Consider the following 20065-nt stretch of genomic DNA (forward strand, 5'->3'; position numbering starts at 1 on the left):
AAAGATGATACTCTTGATGAATTCACTGTCTACTTTCTGATTCGTTAACATCCGACTGATGAATTCGCATCATTTTGTGCGGTCGGTAGATCTGAATTCTTGAGACAGCTTGATTTTAGAAGTATGAAGTTGTGTATCTTCTTGTAGAATATGGAGCAAGCTGCTTTTCGTAATATCCGCACATTGTAAACGTCGTCGAATAAACCTCTCTGTGCGTAGAAACTCCTTGCCAGTCACGTTAGTGGCGTTTTAAGTACAAGAACGCCCAAAGACCATTACAAGTGTCGTCACAATTTTTTAAATCTACCTCTGTTATTTATATTTATTACGTGAGTTGTCGTGGCCTGCAACAACAGTCGCCAGTGTTAATATCGGAGAAGCCGCGAGTCGAAACCGGAAGCGCGAAGTGATACAGGTGAACAAACAGTAGGAACGCAAACGTTCTTTCTGTGGGTCCTACCGAGTCTAGTACAATCCGCAGAACTGCCCATCTGATTCGCTCGACCGCGGTGGGCCTTTGTTGGTCACGTGGAGCTTTCCAGTGACACATTTTTATGACACCTCCTGTAAGCACGTGGATTCTTGCTTCCATTCGTGCGAAGTCATAATCCAAAACGGCTTGGGAGCGCTGCGCAAAGCCGTTCAAGTAGAGGGTCCCCATTCCAGCAAAGGAGGAGTAACAACAGTGTAGCCCTGACCCCACCAAACGCCATACTGGCGACAATTGTTAATATTATTTATACTAAATAAAGGCAAGTAACCCTTCCTCGCGGCACCGAGCGAGGTGGCGCAGTGGGCAGCACAGTGGACCCGCATTCGGGAGGACGTCGGTTCAAACCCGTCTCTGGCCATCCTGATTTAGGTTTTCCGTGATTTCCCTAAAATCGTTTCAGGCAAATGCCGGGATGGTTCCGTTGAAAGGGCACGGCCGACTTCCTTCTCCATCCTTCCGTAAATCGAGCTTGTGCTCCGTCTCTAATGATCTCGTTGTCGACGGGACGTTAAACACTAATCTCCTCCTCCTCCTTCCTCGCGGCGACACACGAAGGTAGACGACAATGCTTCGGAATAGTTCCATGATGCTCTCGGAAAACCGTCACGTAGGACTGACCGCCTGTCTCACCTCACAGGAAGGTGGAGAACAGAGATCTTAGCCTATAAAACACCAAATTTTTTTGAACAGACGGTTCTCTCGGCGTCAGTCATAGGTGCGCCGAAGCTGGACTACCGATTTCTGACCAGTGATGTAGGACTTATTGCTTTTTCTCGTCTCAACTTTCCGCAGTGAGCACTTGTAACAGTACACCTCCCGTAGGCACTTGTAACAGTACACCTCCCGTAGGACGAAATCCTTCTGCAGTCCCTCTGTGCCATGTACGTAGTTCTTGTACAGTCGCTTATGTTCAAGACAGAAAATACATAACTACTTAAGTTCAGAGTTGGTACTTGGGATTTCGATTTTGCCGACGACGCCGCGCGGTCTGAGGCGTCTTATCACGGTTCGCGCGGCTCCTCTACCCCCCCCCCCCCCCCTCTCGCCCCCGTCGGAGGTTTGAGTCCTCCCTCGGGCATGGGTGTGTGTGTTGTCCTTAGCGTAAGTAAGTTTAAGTTAGGTTAAGTAGTGTGTAAGCTTAGGGACCGATGACGTCAGCAGTTTGGTCCCATAAGATCTTACCTCAAATTTCCGACGATTTCCTCGATTCGCCGAATCTAATATCGGTGCCCATATCATAGGACACACACCCACCTCAATTACCAGCTTTAACGTTACAGCAAATATGTATTGGCCTCTCGTAACGCCTAAAGGAGACGCACAGAGCCGGCCGCAATGGTGAGCGGTTGTGGGCGCTTTTTTCCGGAACCGCGCGACTGCTACGGTCGCAGGTTCGAATCCTGCCTCGGGCATGGATGTGTGTGATGTCCTTAGGTTAGTTAGGTATACGTAGTTCTAAGTTCTAGGGGACTGATGCCCTCAGATATGAAGTCCCATAGTGCTCAGAGCTATTTGAACCATTTTTTGACGCACAGACCTTCCGGGCACAACGCTATTATGACGAACGAAAATGTCATATAGTTTACGAACTGCACTCACGAAGCATTCCTCGCAGTAATAATGTTTACGTGAAACAACATGCTGCAGCGCTCCGTGAGATTTCAGATGACGAGAGTCCAAAATTCAAACCCACAGACCTGACAAGGCAAAAATTGTGCATGCTTTTGGTGACAGTGTCTATAAGAGTGAGCTAAATCAAAATTACACCGGTAAGAGGGCGGGGGCAAGGGGACATTAATTTTATTTGCAATACGTGTAATGGTTCATATTCAGCACAGACTCAAATGGGAATCCTTGGAAAGAAGAAAAAAATGGTTCAAATGGCTCTCAGCACTATGGGACTTAACATCTATGGTCATCAGTCCCCTAGAATTTAGAACTACTTAAACCTAACTAACCTAAGGACATCACACAACACCCAGCCATCACGAGGCAGAGAAAAACCCTGACCCCGCCGGGAATCGAACCCGGGAACCCGGGCGTGGGAAGCGAGAACGCTACCGCACGACCACGAGATGCGGGCTTGGAAAGAAGATGACGCTCATTTCGCGAGGCACTATTGCGGAAATTTGGAGAACCGGCATTTGAGGTCGACTGCAGATCGATGCTACTGCCGCCAACATATATTTCGCGTAAGGCCCACGAAGGTAAGATGAGAGAAATCACGGCTCGTACGGATGCTTAAAGACAGTCGTTTTTCTCTCCCTCTGTTTGCTAGTTGAAAAGGAAAGTAAATGACTAGTTGAGATAATTCTCATTTATTGTTCCGTCTCAGTTGCAACTCAGTGCAACTGAGATGGAACCATAAATGAGAACTGTCTTAATCATCTAAAACAGCTGCCGATTCTCTCAAGACGATTGTGTCGAATATAGTGGGAATGGCTAGTAATGGTGCGTGGTACTCTCCGCCATGCACAGTGCAGTGGCTTGCGGTGTACACGTGTAGATGTAGATGAAGCGGGCCATGCACATACGTAAAGATATGAGCAGCGCTATAGTGTCCGTTTCTAACTTTTAGAAAATTGTGTCTGCGATGTAACCCGAAGGTATTCTTGAAGAAAAACTGTTCCTGTTCTCTTTCTTGCTACGGAAGCACATTTTGATAACAGGTCTTATCCACGTACTTCGCTCTTGTTCTAGTAGCAGAGGTGACAGTAGAATAGTAGCAGATTCATCTAAGTGGATGTTTTCGATGACAATCGTGATTTCCAGTGTGATCTGCATGACTTAATCTGATGACAAGCTTGCAGTGGCTTAAAAGTTGGCTACATAACAAACATTTAGAAAGAAAACAGTACCTTCTAGAATTAACCTCTGTAGTTGCAACTGTTAAAATACTATTTCTAGCATTCAGGGACTTATCCCATGAAATGTTGCTGAATAAACATATTTTCTTTTGTTTTTCAATTCGATGTGTGTACCTTAGGTTATGTAACCACTGGCTGATACTAGAGGTCAACTCTGCGAAAAGTTCGGGAGCTGACGTAGCCATTAGCTCCCATTAGTAGATTTCTGCAACCCGAGATTTTACCGTCTCGTAAGTGGAATTCACCTATCCTTCTGTTAATGTTTTACGTAATAGTCACCTGCACACTGTCATTTAGGTGTCCCTGTCGCATTGGCTACACGGAATAGTCACTGCACATGTCACACTATCTACAGAGTATATTAGAAATTCATTGACAATATTTTGGAAATACATTCCTCATAAAAAACCAGGAAAAACGCCATGTGAATATATATCTGACGTCTCGTTTTATTTATTATTGGAAGAATATTTTACATGAAGTTACTAACAAAAGCCAGTCTATTGATGTACCGTTGCAAGCTTTTTATGTAATGATCGCCGGCTATGTGAAGGATCACGTGTTTCGTACAAGATGTGATTCCAGCTTACTTTACTCACAATTGTCGAGAAGATCAAAACGGCTGATTTGTACCGTGACGGGTATCCGGGGTGCTCCACTATATATAGGTACAACGAAAGGAGCGAGTAGAGGACTATGAAACAAGCAAATAACCTTAATAAACATAGATCCGGAACCATTCATGTCCCATACACGACGTATGAACAAGTGCAGTCACGCCAATGTTACAACACAGTTAGTATCTAAGGATACCTATATGTTACAAGCTTTACGCGTGATTATGATTATCCTTATGGTGAATGGGCGCATATGTGGTACATGCATGATGGTGTACCAGCACACTTTCATGTGGCTGTTCAGGAATACGTAGTACGAATCTTCGGTAGGTGTTTAGCTTGTGGCTCACAAATACCGTGACTGCCCGGATTCCCCGACTTGAACCCGTTGGATTTTTTTGTGTGAGTGAGGATAACTAAAAACTTTAGTGTATTTCAGCCCTGTTGATAGTGTCGATAATCTCCAGGTACGCATTGTGGATGGTTGTCAATGTATTCGAAACACGCCTGGGATTTTTGGTCTTGTACGGACGTCGTTGTGGACATTTGCTGATGCCTGGCTTCACATGAACGGTGGCCATGTGGAAAACTTGTTATAATGTTTGTCCTTAGGTACATACCTGAAGTTTGAATCCTCAGGTACTCTGTTGTGACATGTTTATGTACTCAGTCGTAATACGTCGTACCGGGGAAACCACTGGTTTCTGGACCTATGTTTCTTAGAATTATTTGCTTCTTTCATTGTCCTCTTCTCGCAACTTTCGTTTTACCTATAATAGTAAAACATTCTGTACAGTAAAGGAAGGACGCGGTCCATGAACTGCACATTCCCTCAAGCTCCATCCTTTCGATTTTTATCGTTTGCGACAGTTCGAAGAGTTAGTTTATTCACCTAGTAATCCAGCTACAGAGACGTTTTACCAATGTGTTACGGAAATTTGCGGAAGGTGCGGAAACTCTCTGCGGCTTTTTAAAAAGATGTGACAGTCAGTGGAGCAACTAGTTCACGCATGTGTAGAAGCTTATTCTGTGACTTTCCGTGAGACGATCACATTGTGAAGAAATACTGTTAGCTGACAACCGTAAATACATAAATGCCGTTGCACAATAATAAATTAAAAAAGAGAATCTTTTCTGGACAGATATGTACGTGATACATTTTCTTTTCCCGGTGTCAACAACTGTCTCAAGCTTTTTTCCAGTAGTTTTGATACACACTGTACACGAAACTAACATGGACAGCTCTGCACTTGAATAGGCGCTCGGATCACCACCCCAACCGGAAATAAGATTTGACAAGACATATCATAGCTCGTTTTATGTGTAATACAAGTTTGTACATCTTAAAATTGAGGTGCAACACCTCAGCTACATTCTTATACTCCGAAATGGGGACTGCAAAGCGGTGGGAGCTCAGGCCACGTCCGAGACGACGAACATCGTTCTTTCAGGTTATATGGTTCAAATGGCTCTGAGCACTATGGGACGTAACTTCTAAGGTCATCAGTACCCTAGAACTTAGAACTACTTAAACCTAAGGATATCACACACATCCATGCCCGAAGCAGGATTCGAACCTGCGACCGTAGCGGTCGCGCGGTTCCAGACTGTAGCGCCTAGAACCGCTCGGCCACCCCGGCTGGCTTCAGGTTATACCTTCCTTCCACACACTGTCAGCATATCATTAAAAAACGGCTGACTTTTGCAAAATTAACAGTAAAAATTACCTACAGATAAACAAAATTTGAGTCTAACATTATCTGCAGACGAACACGACCCATTCACGACGTAAGGACTGCTTCGCTTCTCATATAAGCATGTGTCAGTATTAGTATGGAATAACAAAACCTTTTGTAAAAACTACGAATCTCTTTCACCCAGGACAATGCAGACAGAGAGCTATGAAAAATTTAGTTTTGTTAATGGTGTCATTAATGTTAATATTGTCTCGCTCAAGTTGGTATTTGCTAGATACGTTTATTCAGAAAAAATCATGAAATTCATAATCGTGTCAAAAACTTGAGCAGGGAGAAAAAAATTACTGGAGCGGTTCTCTTACTTCAAGAATTTCTAAATGTCACCGGTTAAACCGAGTTCGTATGAAATTCAAAGCTCTGGACTATATTTTCGACTGGACTCATAAAGAGGACATTTATGTTCACCGTGTGTAAATGTGTACAGGAATTGGTTGTGATCACAACTAGTTCTCGGTTACCCCTCGGAATAGACAACAACAGTGACCCGACCCTTAATTTCATTTCTAATACCTTCCTAGCAAACCAGCAGCTTTGCAGTTTCTCCTCGAGTACAGAATCTGTAAAAGAAAGGCTGCAGTTTTTACCACCGGATGTACCTGGAGACTACACTCTATGTTGCAGACACATATTTCTGTGTTTCTGTTTACGGTCCTTTTTCTGTCAAGTGTTGGAATAAATGAACTCGCGTGTCACGTAAAACGTAGGATTTGCAAATTAAGTGCTGTTGTACAATGTAGAAGATGGGCATATTTTTTAACTTCTTTTCCGTTATATTGTGACTATATACAGGGTGTTACAAAAAGGTACGGCCAAACTTTCAGGAAACATTCCTCACACACAAATAAAGAAAAGATGTTATGTGGACATGTGTCCGGAAACGCTTAAATTCCATGTTAAAGCTCATTTTAGTTTCGTCAGTATGTACTGTACTTCCTCGATTCACTGCCAGTTGGCCCAATTGAAGGAAGGTAATGTTGACTTCTGTGCTTGTGTTGACATGCGACTCATTGCTCTACAGTACTAGCATCAAGCGCATCAGAACGTAGCATCAACAGGTTAGTGTTCATCACGAACGTGGTTTTGCAGTCAGTGCAATGTTTACAAATGCGGAGTTGGCAGATGCCCATTTGATGTATGGATTAGCACGGGGCAATAGCCGTGGCGCGGTACGTTTGTATCGAGACAGTTTCCAGAACGAAGGTGTCCCGACAGGAAGACGTCCGAAGCAATTGATCGGCATCTTAGGGAGCACGGAACATTCCGGCCTATGACTCGCGACTGGGGAAGACCTAGGACGAAGAGGACACTTGCAATGGACGAGGCAATTCTTCGTGCAGTTGACGATAACCCTAATGTCAGCGTCAGAGAAGCTGCTGCTGTACAAGGTAACGTTGACCACGTCACTGTATGGGGAGTGCTACGGGAGAACCAGTTGTTTCCGTACCATGTACAGCGTGTGCAGGCACTATCAGCAGCTGATTGGCCTCCACGAGTACACTTCTGCGAATGGTTCATCCAACAATGTGTCAATCCTCATTTCAGTGCAAATGTTCTCCTTACGGATGAGCCTTCATTCCAACGTGATCAAATTGTAAATTTTTACAATCAACATGTGTGGGCTGACGAGAATCCGCACGCAATTGTGCAATCACGTCATCAATACAGATTTTCTGTGAACGTTTGGGCTGGCGTTGTAGATGATGTCTTGATTGGGTCCCATGTTCTTCCACCTACGCTCAATGGAGCACGTTATCATGATTTCATACGGGATACTCTACCTGTGCTGCTAGAATATGTGCCTTTACAAGTACGACACAACATGTGGTTCATGCACGATGGAGCTCCTGCGCATTTCAGTCGAAGTGTTCGTACGCTTCTCAACAACAGATTCGGTGACCGATGGATTTGTAGAGGTGGACCAATTCCATGGCCTCCACGCTCTCCTGACCTCAACCCTCCTGACTTTCATTTATGGGGGCATTTGAAAGCTCTTGTCTACGCAACTCCGGTACCAAATGTAGAGACTCTTCGTGCTCGTATTGTGGACGGCTGTGATACAATACGCCATTCTCCAGGGCTGCATCAGCACATCAGGGATTCCATGCGACTGAGGGTGGATGCATGTATCCTCACTAACGGAGGACATTTTGAACATTTCCTGTAACAAAGTGTTTGAAGTCACGCTGGTACGTTCTGTTGCTGTGTGTTTCCATTCCATGATTAATGTGATTTGAAGAGAAATAATAAAATGAGCTCTAACATGGAAAGTAAGCGTTTCCGGACACATGTCCACATAACATATTTTCTTTCTTTGTGTGTGAGGAATGTTTCCTGAAAGTTTGGCCCTACCTTTTTGTAACACCCTGTATAGCAGTATAGCGAATTTTCTGACAGTGTTTGGGCGCCAAAGCTAGGTAAAGCCACAGCGTAGTGATTGGATTCTGGGAAAGTAAACGGGAAAGAAAGCGAGCGGCAGCTCGGCTGGGCACTTTCCATTTCTCTTCCCTGGGCACAAACGGGGACAGGCGCGCAGCGGCGACCGCACTTCGCTCTCGGTTGCCGCCCGTCGTAGACAACACCAATGCCGCCCTCCCTTGCCTTTCTAATACCTTCCAGCTCTCCCTCGATTGCAGTGCAAGATTGAGATGCAGCGTGGCCGATGTCACTAACACACGCCGGTGCGTGATACAGAGGCAGCTGTTTCAAAGACCAGTAGTTGACTGACGCGGAGAGGGGATAACCGCAAAGACTTTCGTGACGGATTTGTTCTGTAAATGTTCTTGCTGAAGTAGAGTTTGTGTAAATCGCAAACTATCGACAGTATCCTCCATTGTCTTCGTCAGGGTAACAACAGGCTGTCAAAGAAAGAACTGATCTACGGGTGTAAATGACGTAGCAGTACAAATTGCAACTAAAGATTACAGCGGCGCCAACGATAATACGTCACCCGGAGCGTCATTGTTGTCATCAAATGTATGTTATGGTGTATAGTCTCCTGTACCCCTCCCCGTAGCCAAGGTCGGTGCCTAGCAACTGCCAACGTGAGTGAGACGTTATTGAAATTAATAACGCCATCAACATCGCTTAATGTGCGTTTGGCCACGGTTGAATTTTTCATTCTCTCTAGCCGGCCGAAGTGGCCGTGCGGTTAAAGGCGCTGCAGTCTGGAACCGCAAGACCGCTACGGTCGCAGGTTCGAATCCTGCCTCGGGCATGGATGTTTGTGATGTCCTTAGGTTAGTTAGGTTTAACTAGTTCTAAGTTCTAGGGGACTAATGACCTCAGCAGTTGAGTCCCATAGTGCTCAGAGCCATTCTCTCTATCTGTATCGTCCTAATCGCAGTTCTCACTGAAGGTTTTGTCATTCCATACTATCACTGAACCACGCTTACATGGAATTAACGCCTGTGCAGTGGCGCACGATTCGGTAGTAACGCGGTTCGAATCCTGGTGGTGGAAACTTTTCACCGGCCAGTGTGGCCGAGCGGTTCTAGGCGCTTCAGTCAGGAACCGCGCGACCGCTACGGTCGCAGTTTCGAATCCTGGCTCGGGCATGGATGTGTGTGATGTCCTTAGGTTAGTTAGGTTTAAGTAGTTCTAAGTTCTAGGGGACTGATGACCTCAGACGTTAAGTCCCATAGTGCTCAGAGCCATTTTGAGCCCCCTTGATGTTATTCGAGATGAGTAGGTTATGTGCCGGCAGCAGGTCTCACGCTCTCCCTTCTCTCCATCCGTAAAAAAACAAACCCAACACTACACTGTACACGCGCTCATCACAGTCTCAACACGACACATATACACCCTTGACAGTTCATAACAAATCGGAGGAAGGCACCTGCAGACCACCTCCACTAGAACATTGGCTAGAACGGCGATGTAGGATTCCTACATCTACATCTAGATGACTGCTCTGCAATTCACACGTAAGTGCTTTGCAGAGGTTTCATCGAACCACTTTCACACAGTTTCTCTACTGTTACACGCGCTAACAGCTAGCGGGAAAAACGAACACTGAAATACAGGGTGTATCAAAAAGAAGCGTCCGATTTGGCACGTCTATATTTTTAAAACTAATAAACATATACAGTGAATTTTGTTTTTTGATGAGCGGCAAACTCAACAAGTTTTTTTCATACCTTTTCATAGGTGTTCAATATGCCCCCCTTGAGATGCACGGCACATGTCAATGCGATGTTCAAATTGTTCCCACTCCGAGTTCACGTCTGTGTCAGACACTCGGGGAAGGCCCGGCGATTTGCCTTTACACAAACAACCTGTTTCTCGGAATTGTTCATGCCATCGTCTAATGCTCTGTGCTGTAGCAGGATCCTCACCATACCTAGTACGAAAGTCACGCTGAACACTTATACTGGCAAAACGAAGAGCACTAAGCGCTTTCTGTTGTCCCAACATAATTTTTACTAGAACTGAAGTGGGCACACACTGCTGCTACCTAGCGAGAACCATGTAAAACTCGAGAGTTCGCTCTTTCCAACAGTACGATGTTCACACACAAATCTCAAATAACATAATTGATATGATTTTCTGAAATCGGATGATTCTTTTTGGTACACCCTGTATTTCCGGGCGAGCTCAGATTTCTCGTATTTTATTATAATGATCATTTCACCCTATGTAGGTGGGTTCCAAAAAAGTATTTTCGCATTCGGAGGAGAACGTTGGCGATTGAAATTTCGTGAAAAGATCTCGCTGCAATGAAAAACGCCTTTGTTTTAATTATTACCACCCCAACTCGCGTATAATATCCATGACACTCTCTTCCCTATTTCGCGACAATACAAAACAAGTTACCCTCCTTTGAACTTTTTCGATGTCCTCTGTCAGTCCAATATAGTGAGGATCCCATACTGGAAAGCAATACTCTAGCAGAGGATGGACACGTGTAATGTACGCAGTCTGTTTAGTAGTCCTGTTGCATCTTCTAAGCGTTCTGCCAAAAAAAACGTAGTCTTCGGTTTGCCTTCTCCTCAGCGTTATCCATTTGATCGTTCCAATTTGAGTTGTTTGTAATTATGATTCCCAGGTATTTTGTTGACCCGATAGCCTTTAGTTCTGCTTACCTTTGCACATTCCTTGAGTAAGAGCCTGCTTTGACTCTGACTCTCCGGTAGTCTCTCGGTAGCAAGCATCAACGTCCAAGCACTGCTGAACGAGAAGGCCGCATCTCTATCAAAGTTTTAACCAACTCTTATATTTTTCACGGTCTCGTTGATGACTGCGTCTTAGTGATTCTAAACGTGAACTAGAATTTGTATCTGTTTAGATGAGATCTTGCACTTCTTCATAAGGTTATAATTCGTCACCAATGATTTTAATAAACTTCTGTATTTGAGATGCTGCACTAATAAAATTTCGAATACTTATTAGTAAGTACAACATGCTATCTAAACAGATACGGATTCCAGTCCACGCTGTAAATTATTGGGTACTGGCTGTCGAAGAGTCCATAGAAATCATAATGTCCGTTAAGAACCATAATACAAATGCGAGCTACGCCGTCAGAAATGCGTGAAAGCGTGAGGCTGATGTCGAGAGACTACATGGGATTAATCGTAAGCACTGTATTTTCCAATGTGACGAGAACCCTAACATAGCAAGTGAGGTGTCATCAGTGATTCATGTCGCAGCGGGTACCACCACACCATTTCCATCTATGGATTTTCTTTGACAGTCGCTTTGCTGACAGAAACAGTCTATATGTCCTTTAAACTTATGGATTTCATAGAAATACGCCAACATTTCATGCAAGGGAAAGAGAGGTATCGACGTATACTTTCTGACTGCCAGACTGTGCGATCATGTCTTTGGTTAAATCTCGAACTTCTTCTCGGTGTGCCGAGCGAGATGGCGCAGTTGTTAGCACAGTGGACTCTCATTCGAGTGTACAACGGTTCATACCTCCGTCCGGCCGTGCAGATTTAGGCTTTTTATGATTTCCCTAAATCGCTTAAGGCAAATGTTGGGATAGTTTCTTTGAAAGAGCATGGCAGATTACCTTTCCCATCCTTCCCTAAACCGCGTTTGCGCTCCCGTCTCTAATGACGTAGTTGTCGAGTAGACGTTAAACTCTGATCTTCCTGCCTTCTGTCCTTCCTGCCTACTGTCCCTCCTTCCTTCTCCGTGATGCACCCACATAATAGGGGCGTGCGACATTGTTAATGGAGATCCTACAGTTGAAAGCAGCCAAGATCGGCAGCCCCTTGGTGTTATTTGTAAGGAGTTCGGATACCGAATTCCACCCTTTCATTTTGTTGTCAAATGATTCAAATGGCTCTAAGCACTATGGGACTTAAAATCTGAGGTCATCAGTCCCCTAAACTCAGAACTACTTATACCTAACTAACCTAAGGACATCACACACATCCGTGCCGGAGGCAGGATTCGAACCTGCGACCGTAGCAGCAGCGCGGTTCCGGACTGAAGCGCCTAGAACCGCTCGGTCACATCGGCCGGCCTTTTGTTGTCAACAGCACTATATTTACATGCCATCATTGCAGTCATCTACACGTAAGAGTGGCATTTAAGGTACAAGTTATAAATAGCACAGACTCCAACACTCCACCAGCTCATCCAAGTTCTTAGAAGTATAGCGTGTAACTTTTCGTTGTGAAAGGGAAGACTGACAGTAGGAAAGAGAGGGAAGAGGCAAATATTTCATCCAACAAACATTTTTTAACTGCATCTGATAGCTTCCCCATAACCACAGGTTTCAAGCTGCAACGAAACGTACCATCAACGAGAAAAAAAGACTGCGTTTAAACCTTAAATTACCCCTATGATTTGTTAATCAGCAAGTGAGTATTTCGCGAAAATGTTCACTGGATTTGAAAGCAAAGGCACAGAAGAAAACTGCCCTCCCCCATCTGTTAATGTACAAGAAGGACCCAGGATCAGTGCGTCATCCATTTGCCTGCCCATCATTTGGATGTCAGTATGGAGGGACGTTTGGTTAGCACAGCGCTGATCCGATCGTTGGTGTCGTTCCAAACCAGAGGCGCTACTTCTTTTTAAAGTAGCTCCCCAACTATCGTTACTAGGCTAAATGCACAACGTTCAAGTTCTCCCACCAAGAGAAAATGATTGACTAATGCAAATGGAACACTGGTCCTCCATGACGCAATCAGACACGCCGACCACTCATCTACGGAGACGGACCCCTCCTCTTGTAAATGGCGTAATAATGTACTCATGACCAGAATTCAAACAGAATTCCAAAAATACTGCATTTAAAATATGCATCCTCAGTGTCATAATAGTATCTACGAAAATACGAAACTAATAAGTGGCATCTGCGATTATAAAAATATAACACGAACTGCTGTCATATTACCCACGTGAGAAGTACTTTTGCGGCTCGAGCAGCTCGAGATAATCCTTCTGTTTTGCGCTCTAAGGGGAGATGTCACGGGTCTATGTTTGAAAAATCGATTTTTCAAAAATATTTTTTGTTAGTTTACAGAGTTTAATCTATGTTATGTATAAGTTTTATCCTGATAGCAGCATTAGAAATGCATTTAAAATATTAAAATATTTAACTCTGCACTCACAGCCACGCCCGCCTTTGGCCGGCCGATGTGGCCGAGCGGTTCTAGGCGCTTGAGTCTGGAATCGCGCGACCGCTACGACCGCAGGTTCGAATCCTGCCTCGGGCATGGCTGTGTGTGATGTCCTTAGGTTAGTTAGCTTTAAGTAGTTCTAAGTTCTAGGGGACTGATGACCTCAGATGTTAAGTCCCATAGTGCTCAGAGTCATTTGAACAATTTGAACGCCCGTCTTTTCAGACGTTTGGGAAATGGTGATGGGGATTCTTCGTCTTTCAAAGTTGTAATAGATAATAAACGTGAATTGGATTCATTTATGGTGAATACATATTAGCGTCTACTACTTGTGACAACTGAAAGTTGTGCCAGACCGGGACTCGAACCCAGATTTCTCACTTATCAGGAGCGGTCGCCTTAAACACTTCGACTATCCAGCACGCACCCACTGCCGGTCCAAACCACCATACGTCACACAGTCACACTCCAGACCATTGTTATTTTGTATGGTCATTTTATCCCCGCCAGGTGTGATTACATAATTGATGGCGATGGTGTCTCTGTTGATGCAGCAGCTGCATGGCTGAAGGACATTGTATTGTAATAAATGCTGACATTGTCGCCATTAATGAAATAATAAACCATTCAGTACTCCAACAGAAATGTTAGGATATGTTGGCCACATCCAAAAGAGGCTTGGTGGTAGGCTCCGTCACTTGCTAAACGAGAAAAAGACTAAGCACTTGAGAATGGAAAAGCACTGGGAGGAAAAGACTGGCTTACTCTTAAAGAAACTATTTCTCTTCAGTTATTTTATGGGACAACTGGTAGAAATAATGCAAACAGTTTAAAGGAAATAGGCGTACTGAGTGTGTAATTTATTTTCAAAAAATATCCATCGATCAAGTACCAAAGCATGATCTATGCCCGAAAGACGAATGCCGTGAGCACAACGTAATAAATGAATGAACCATATTCACATAATCACTGACTACCAGAACCTGTTTTGATTATATATATATATATATACATATATATATATATATATATATATATATATATATATATATAAACACTAATTTATTGAGCAAGTGTCTTCATGGGAAAACACAGAGTGTGAGTGAAAGCCTAAGTAATTTAATCTGGATTAGATACTCAAAAAGTATATTCTGTGCATTTAATGTACTAAAAATAGGTGTCTACGTTGCAGTTGTATATTTCACTGCGACAAATACTGGCAAAACTGAGGTGCTGAAGAGAGCTGTTTTTTTACTGCAAAAACATTTTACACCATCGATCAGAGCGGGTTCAAAAAGCAGGCACAGCACTTTCTGATCTACAAATAGAGGGCAGATAGATTACAAGGGGGGAGAAGAGAAACCTGGAGGATGAAGAATATCAGTATGGAGGATTTTAAAATACAGATAACTCTGTTACACGTTGAAATATATCAACTAAATACAAAATTGTTGAGGCTTTCGTGGCCACTTGTTGACAAACTGCCTATTGGCTTCTGTCTCGGGTTCTTCGGCCGACGTTCATCTAATGATTTTTCTGACGTTTCGCCAGCACGAGTGGCTGGCATTGTCAAAGCTTCACCCTCCATTGCCGGTGGTGAACTGGAGCCGAGCTCGCGGGCGCAGGCTATATGTACCTGGCGCGCCAACGTCCGAGGGCTTCTCCGCGGTCATTTCCGGTGCGGTTCTCCTCTTGCTACCTGCGACGGTCGTTCGCTGCAGTACGGGAAGCCAGGATCCGTTGACCTTAAGGCTTTCCTCTTTCTTGTTCAAACTGTTCGCGTGTTTTTGTATTTCTACAGCTTCTCTGAACAAGCGCGTGTGATAGTGCTTCTCTACAGCCAGAACTTCCGTGTCGGCGAATTTTATTACATGGTCGGTCTCATTCAGTGCGTGCTCTGCCACGGCCGATTTCTCCACCTGCCCCAACCTGCAATGTCGCTTATGCTCTTTGATCCTGGTGTTAATGGATCGTCCAGTCATTCCGACATAAACTTTTCCGCATGTGCATGGTATGCGGTATATTCCCGACATTGCAAGTGGGTCTCTTTTCTCCTTCGCCGATCTAAGACACTCTTTGATCTTCCTTGTCGGTTTGAAAATCGTCTTTACGCCATGTTTGCGCAATATACGGCCGATTCTGTCCGTCACTCTGGGAATGTATGGCAGAAAGGCCGTACCCGACAATTCTTTTTCCGGTTCCTTACTTCGCCGAGGGTTGGGCTCTGTTACACTTCTAATATAATTTGTGGAGTAACCATTGCTCCTCAGGACAGTTTCCAGGTGTTGCATTTCTCGTTTGAGGTGTTGCGGCTCACATATTCGTCCTGCTCTCGTTACGAGCGTACTAATCATGCCTCTTTTCTGGCTCGGGTGGTGGTTTGACAGTTTGTGCAGGTATCGGTCCGTGTGAGTCGGTTTTCGATACACGCTGTGTCCCAGATCTTCGCCGTCCCTTGTGACCAGAACATCTAGAAATGGCAGTTTCTTGTCCTTTTCTACTTCCATGGTAAATGTTATGTTGGCATGGAGGCTGTTCAAGTGTCTTAGGAAGTCACTGAGCTGTTCTTCACCATGGCTCCACACCACGAAAGTATCATCGACGTACCTGTACCACACCTTAGGTTTGCAAGTCGCCGAGTCCAGTGCCTGTGCTTCGAATTGTTCCATGAAGAAGTTGGCCACCACTGGACTGAGAGGACTACCCATGGCGACGCCTTCCAGCTGTTCGTAGAAATCGCCATTCCACGTGAAATAGCTCGTGGTGAGACATGCATGGAAGAGCTTTCTGATGTCTAGCGGAAAAATGGAACCGATGTGCTCCAGAGCGTCACTGAGTGGCACTTTCGTAAATAACGAAACAACATCAAAGCTGACCAGGATGTCGTTTGGTGCAAGTTTCAGTTTCTTCAGCTTCTCAATGAAATGTCCTGAGTCCTTAATGTATGTGTCGGTCTTCCCCACGTGTGGCTGGAGCAGAGAGGCCAAGTGTTTTGCCAGTTTATATGTCGGTGATCCAGGAGCGCTAACGATCGGTCTCAGTGGAACGTTGTTCTTATGGATCTTGGGTAATCCATACAGCCGAGGTGGTAGGGCTTCTGTGTTGCGCAGGTTTCTCTGTATGTCCGCCGGCAGAGAAGACGCCTTGATTAATCGATTCGTATTCCGTGTGATACGTTGCGTCGGATCTGCGCTTAGTTTTCGGTACGTCGTCGGATCTAATAGGTCTCGGATCTTTTGCTCATAATCTTCGGTCTTCATTACGACGGTCGCATTCCCCTTATCGGCAGGCAGTACCAATATACTCTTGTCGGCGTTGAGATTCTTAATGGCTTGTACCTCTTCTTTCTTCAGGTTGCAGGCTGGTGGTTTTGCTCGGCGCAGTATCCTGGCTGTTTCCGTGCGTATTTCCTCTGCCCTTTCACAAGGAAGGGTACGAATGGCTGCTTCGGTGTTGGCAATGATGTCCTCCATAGGTAAAGTTCTCGGGATGATAGCGAAATTCCCTCCTTTTTGAAGAACAGACACTTCCTCTTCGGTCAATTGTCGTTCAGTGAGGTTGACCACTGTGTGTGACATGTCGGGAGTCGCCTTGTCGGTGTGCTTCCGGCATCTTTCAAACTTTTTCTTCTGTCGATCGGTGCAGCGCTCGAGTTCGTTCTGCATGCTCCTGTGAGTGATGCTGTCAATCTTGTCCCAGTCGTCTCGATGCATTCTGCTACTTAGTTGATAGAAAAGGTCCAGTAGTTCCTGATCCGTTCTTGCCAAGTCTCTCCGTGTTGTATGTATTCGCTCACGAAGAAAAGCTCGTTCCATTCTGTCGTAGATACGATGTGCTTGGGCGGTGGTGAATAGGCGCTTACATCTCAAGAACTTCGGCGTAGCACATTCATCTCGGCAACGTGATAGAAAGGCGAGAGAGGACATCAGTCGCGCTTTCTTCTTCCGTCGTTGGTCAAGGCGTCGGTACAATCTGCAAATCTCCTCCCCGTAGAGGCGTAATACAAAATTGTTGAGGCTTTCGTGGCCACTTGTTGACAAACTGCCTATTGGCTTCTGTCTCGGGTTCTTCGGCCGACGTTCATCTAATGATTTTTCTGACGTTTCGCCAGCACGAGTGGCTGGCATTGTCAAAGCTTCACCCTCCATTGCCGGTGGTGAACTGGAGCCGAGCTCGCGGGCGCAGGCTATATGTACCTGGCGCGCCAACGTCCGAGGGCTTCTCCGCGGTCATTTCCGGTGCGGTTCTCCTCTTGCTACCTGCGACGGTCGTTCGCTGCAGTACGGGAAGCCAGGATCCGTTGACCTTAAGGCTTTCCTCTTTCTTGTTCAAACTGTTCGCGTGTTTTTGTATTTCTACAGCTTCTCTGAACAAGCGCGTGTGATAGTGCTTCTCTACAGCCAGAACTTCCGTGTCGGCGAATTTTATTACATGGTCGGTCTCATTCAGTGCGTGCTCTGCCACGGCCGATTTCTCCACCTGCCCCAACCTGCAATGTCGCTTATGCTCTTTGATCCTGGTGTTAATGGATCGTCCAGTCATTCCGACATAAACTTTTCCGCATGTGCATGGTATGCGGTATATTCCCGACATTGCAAGTGGGTCTCTTTTCTCCTTCGCCGATCTAAGACACTCTTTGATCTTCCTTGTCGGTTTGAAAATCGTCTTTACGCCATGTTTGCGCAATATACGGCCGATTCTGTCCGTCACTCTGGGAATGTATGGCAGAAAGGCCGTACCCGACAATTCTTTTTCCGGTTCCTTACTTCGCCGAGGGTTGGGCTCTGTTACACTTCTAATATAATTTGTGGAGTAACCATTGCTCCTCAGGACAGTTTCCAGGTGTTGCATTTCTCGTTTGAGGTGTTGCGGCTCACATATTCGTCCTGCTCTCGTTACGAGCGTACTAATCATGCCTCTTTTCTGGCGTTGGCGCGCCAGGTACATATAGCCTGCGCGCGCGAGCTCGGCTCCAGTTCACCACCGGCAATGGAGGGTGAAGCTTTGACAATGCCAGCCACTCGTGCTGGCGAAACGTCAGAAAAATCATTAGATGAACGTCGGCCGAAGAACCCGAGACAGAAGCCAATAGGCAGTATCAACTAAATCTTTAAACAGCACTTTCGCAGTTTTACATTTTTTGGATTATCAGAAGCCTTTCATCAAAAAGCACGTGAGCTAATGCTATGAAATGTTCAGGAGCTATTCAAAACATCTGGCTTTCTCATTGGAAATAAAATATATAATATCCTATAACTAAATTTTGATTTATAGGACTGCATGTTAGCAAATAATACTTAATTTTGATTGTGCGACGTTAAAAAAATTTTTAATAATAAAAGTTTAAATATTTAATCACCGTAGTTCAGTGATCTTACAACCCTCTTAGGACCCTAAAATAAAATTTCCAAGTTGATTACACGTGCAGAATTTCAATTACCAGTTTTTACAAAAAGGCAACAAACAAATTAAAAAATCAATATTTATGGTAAAATACTAATCCTGGGCCTTTTATATATTTTTCTATTAAAATACAGCTCTTTTTCTTTGCACGTGCAACCTTACTATGATTGTAAAGATTTTTTTAAAGAAACGATTACATTTTCGGTGGCATCTCCTCACAAGCAGTGAATATAGATATACATAGTGACCCACAGACTAAAAGAGTACTTTCAATCACTGTATTGAAGATTGTCGATTTCAGTGGGCTAATGGCTTCACGGAATGATGATAAAGTACTGATTACGATAAGATATTTCTACTTACTCGTGTCTGGAATCTGAGCTCCCGTACTGAGAGGCGCCAGTGCAGCAGCCTGTTAACAAAGAAGAAAAAACATCATTCGAAACGCATACTTCGCTTTGTACTAAACAGACAGCAATTAGCTACTGCAGTTGGAATGGGCCAAGGGCATCTTTCTCCAGTCAAGTACTCGCACTGACTGTTGCCTGAGATGTTTTTTATTCTGTGTCCGTCTGCTGACTTTCTAATATCCACGGCTTTGTTTGATTTCTTTTCGTTTTTCTCATAAGTCATATGCGTTATGCTTAACAGTTGCATTTACGTCATTGAGCCCTGTAATTATAGACGTCTTTCAGCAACTGAGTAAAGGTGAATATGCATCTTTTTGAAAGTGTCAAGACTTTGTGATGAATCAATAAGGAGGGTGTTAGAGGAAGGGAGAAGGACTGGGATACGGTTCCGCGGGCGTGCTGAAAAGTAATGCCTCCGAATTTTTTATGTGCGACCTCTTAAAACTTTTTAAATAAAACAAACCTTATTAACATTTCACATCTTTATTGTTCGTGTCTACACATTTGCAGCCCAATGCTGCTGGAGGGCTCCGAATTATAGCGATTAATATGGCGGCGTGTAACATAACTATGTGTGCTGCAATCGAGTTTCGAATTCGAAGAGTTCGGCCACATATGGAATACCCTCCCCTTCAGCATGACAAAGCCAGAAAACACACGAGCTCTGCGATATCTGTAACAATCCGGCGCCTTGGCTTCACTGTCATCGATCGTCTTCCACACAGTCCCGACTTGGTCCCATCCGATTTTCATTTGTTTTCAAAACTTAAAGAAACACCTTCCACGACTTCACTTTGATAGTGATGAAGAGATGGAAGCGTAGGTGAGATTATGGTTCTGTCAATAAAGTGAAACCTTCTACAGTGACGATAGCAAAAAACTGGTCTCTCGTTGAGAGAAACGTGTTCATCGCCAGAGTGACTATGTTGAGAAAGAAATAC

General features: G+C 44.6%; 1 protein-coding gene across 2 annotated transcripts in view; it reads right to left on the bottom strand.

Moving 5' to 3' along the window:
* Positions 1 to 20065, bottom strand: part of LOC126248233 (cuticlin-4) — a 251274-nt gene that overhangs the window by 47187 nt on the left and 184022 nt on the right. For both annotated transcript variants that reach the window (XM_049949061.1, XM_049949062.1), the window contains exon 3: positions 19078 to 19126. In XM_049949061.1, the coding sequence (XP_049805018.1) occupies positions 19078 to 19126 (49 nt within the window). The remainder of the gene's footprint in view (positions 1 to 19077; positions 19127 to 20065) is intronic.

Source organism: Schistocerca nitens, chromosome 3 (assembly GCF_023898315.1).
Source record: "Schistocerca nitens isolate TAMUIC-IGC-003100 chromosome 3, iqSchNite1.1, whole genome shotgun sequence".
Classification (NCBI taxonomy): Eukaryota; Metazoa; Arthropoda; class Insecta; order Orthoptera; family Acrididae; genus Schistocerca; species Schistocerca nitens.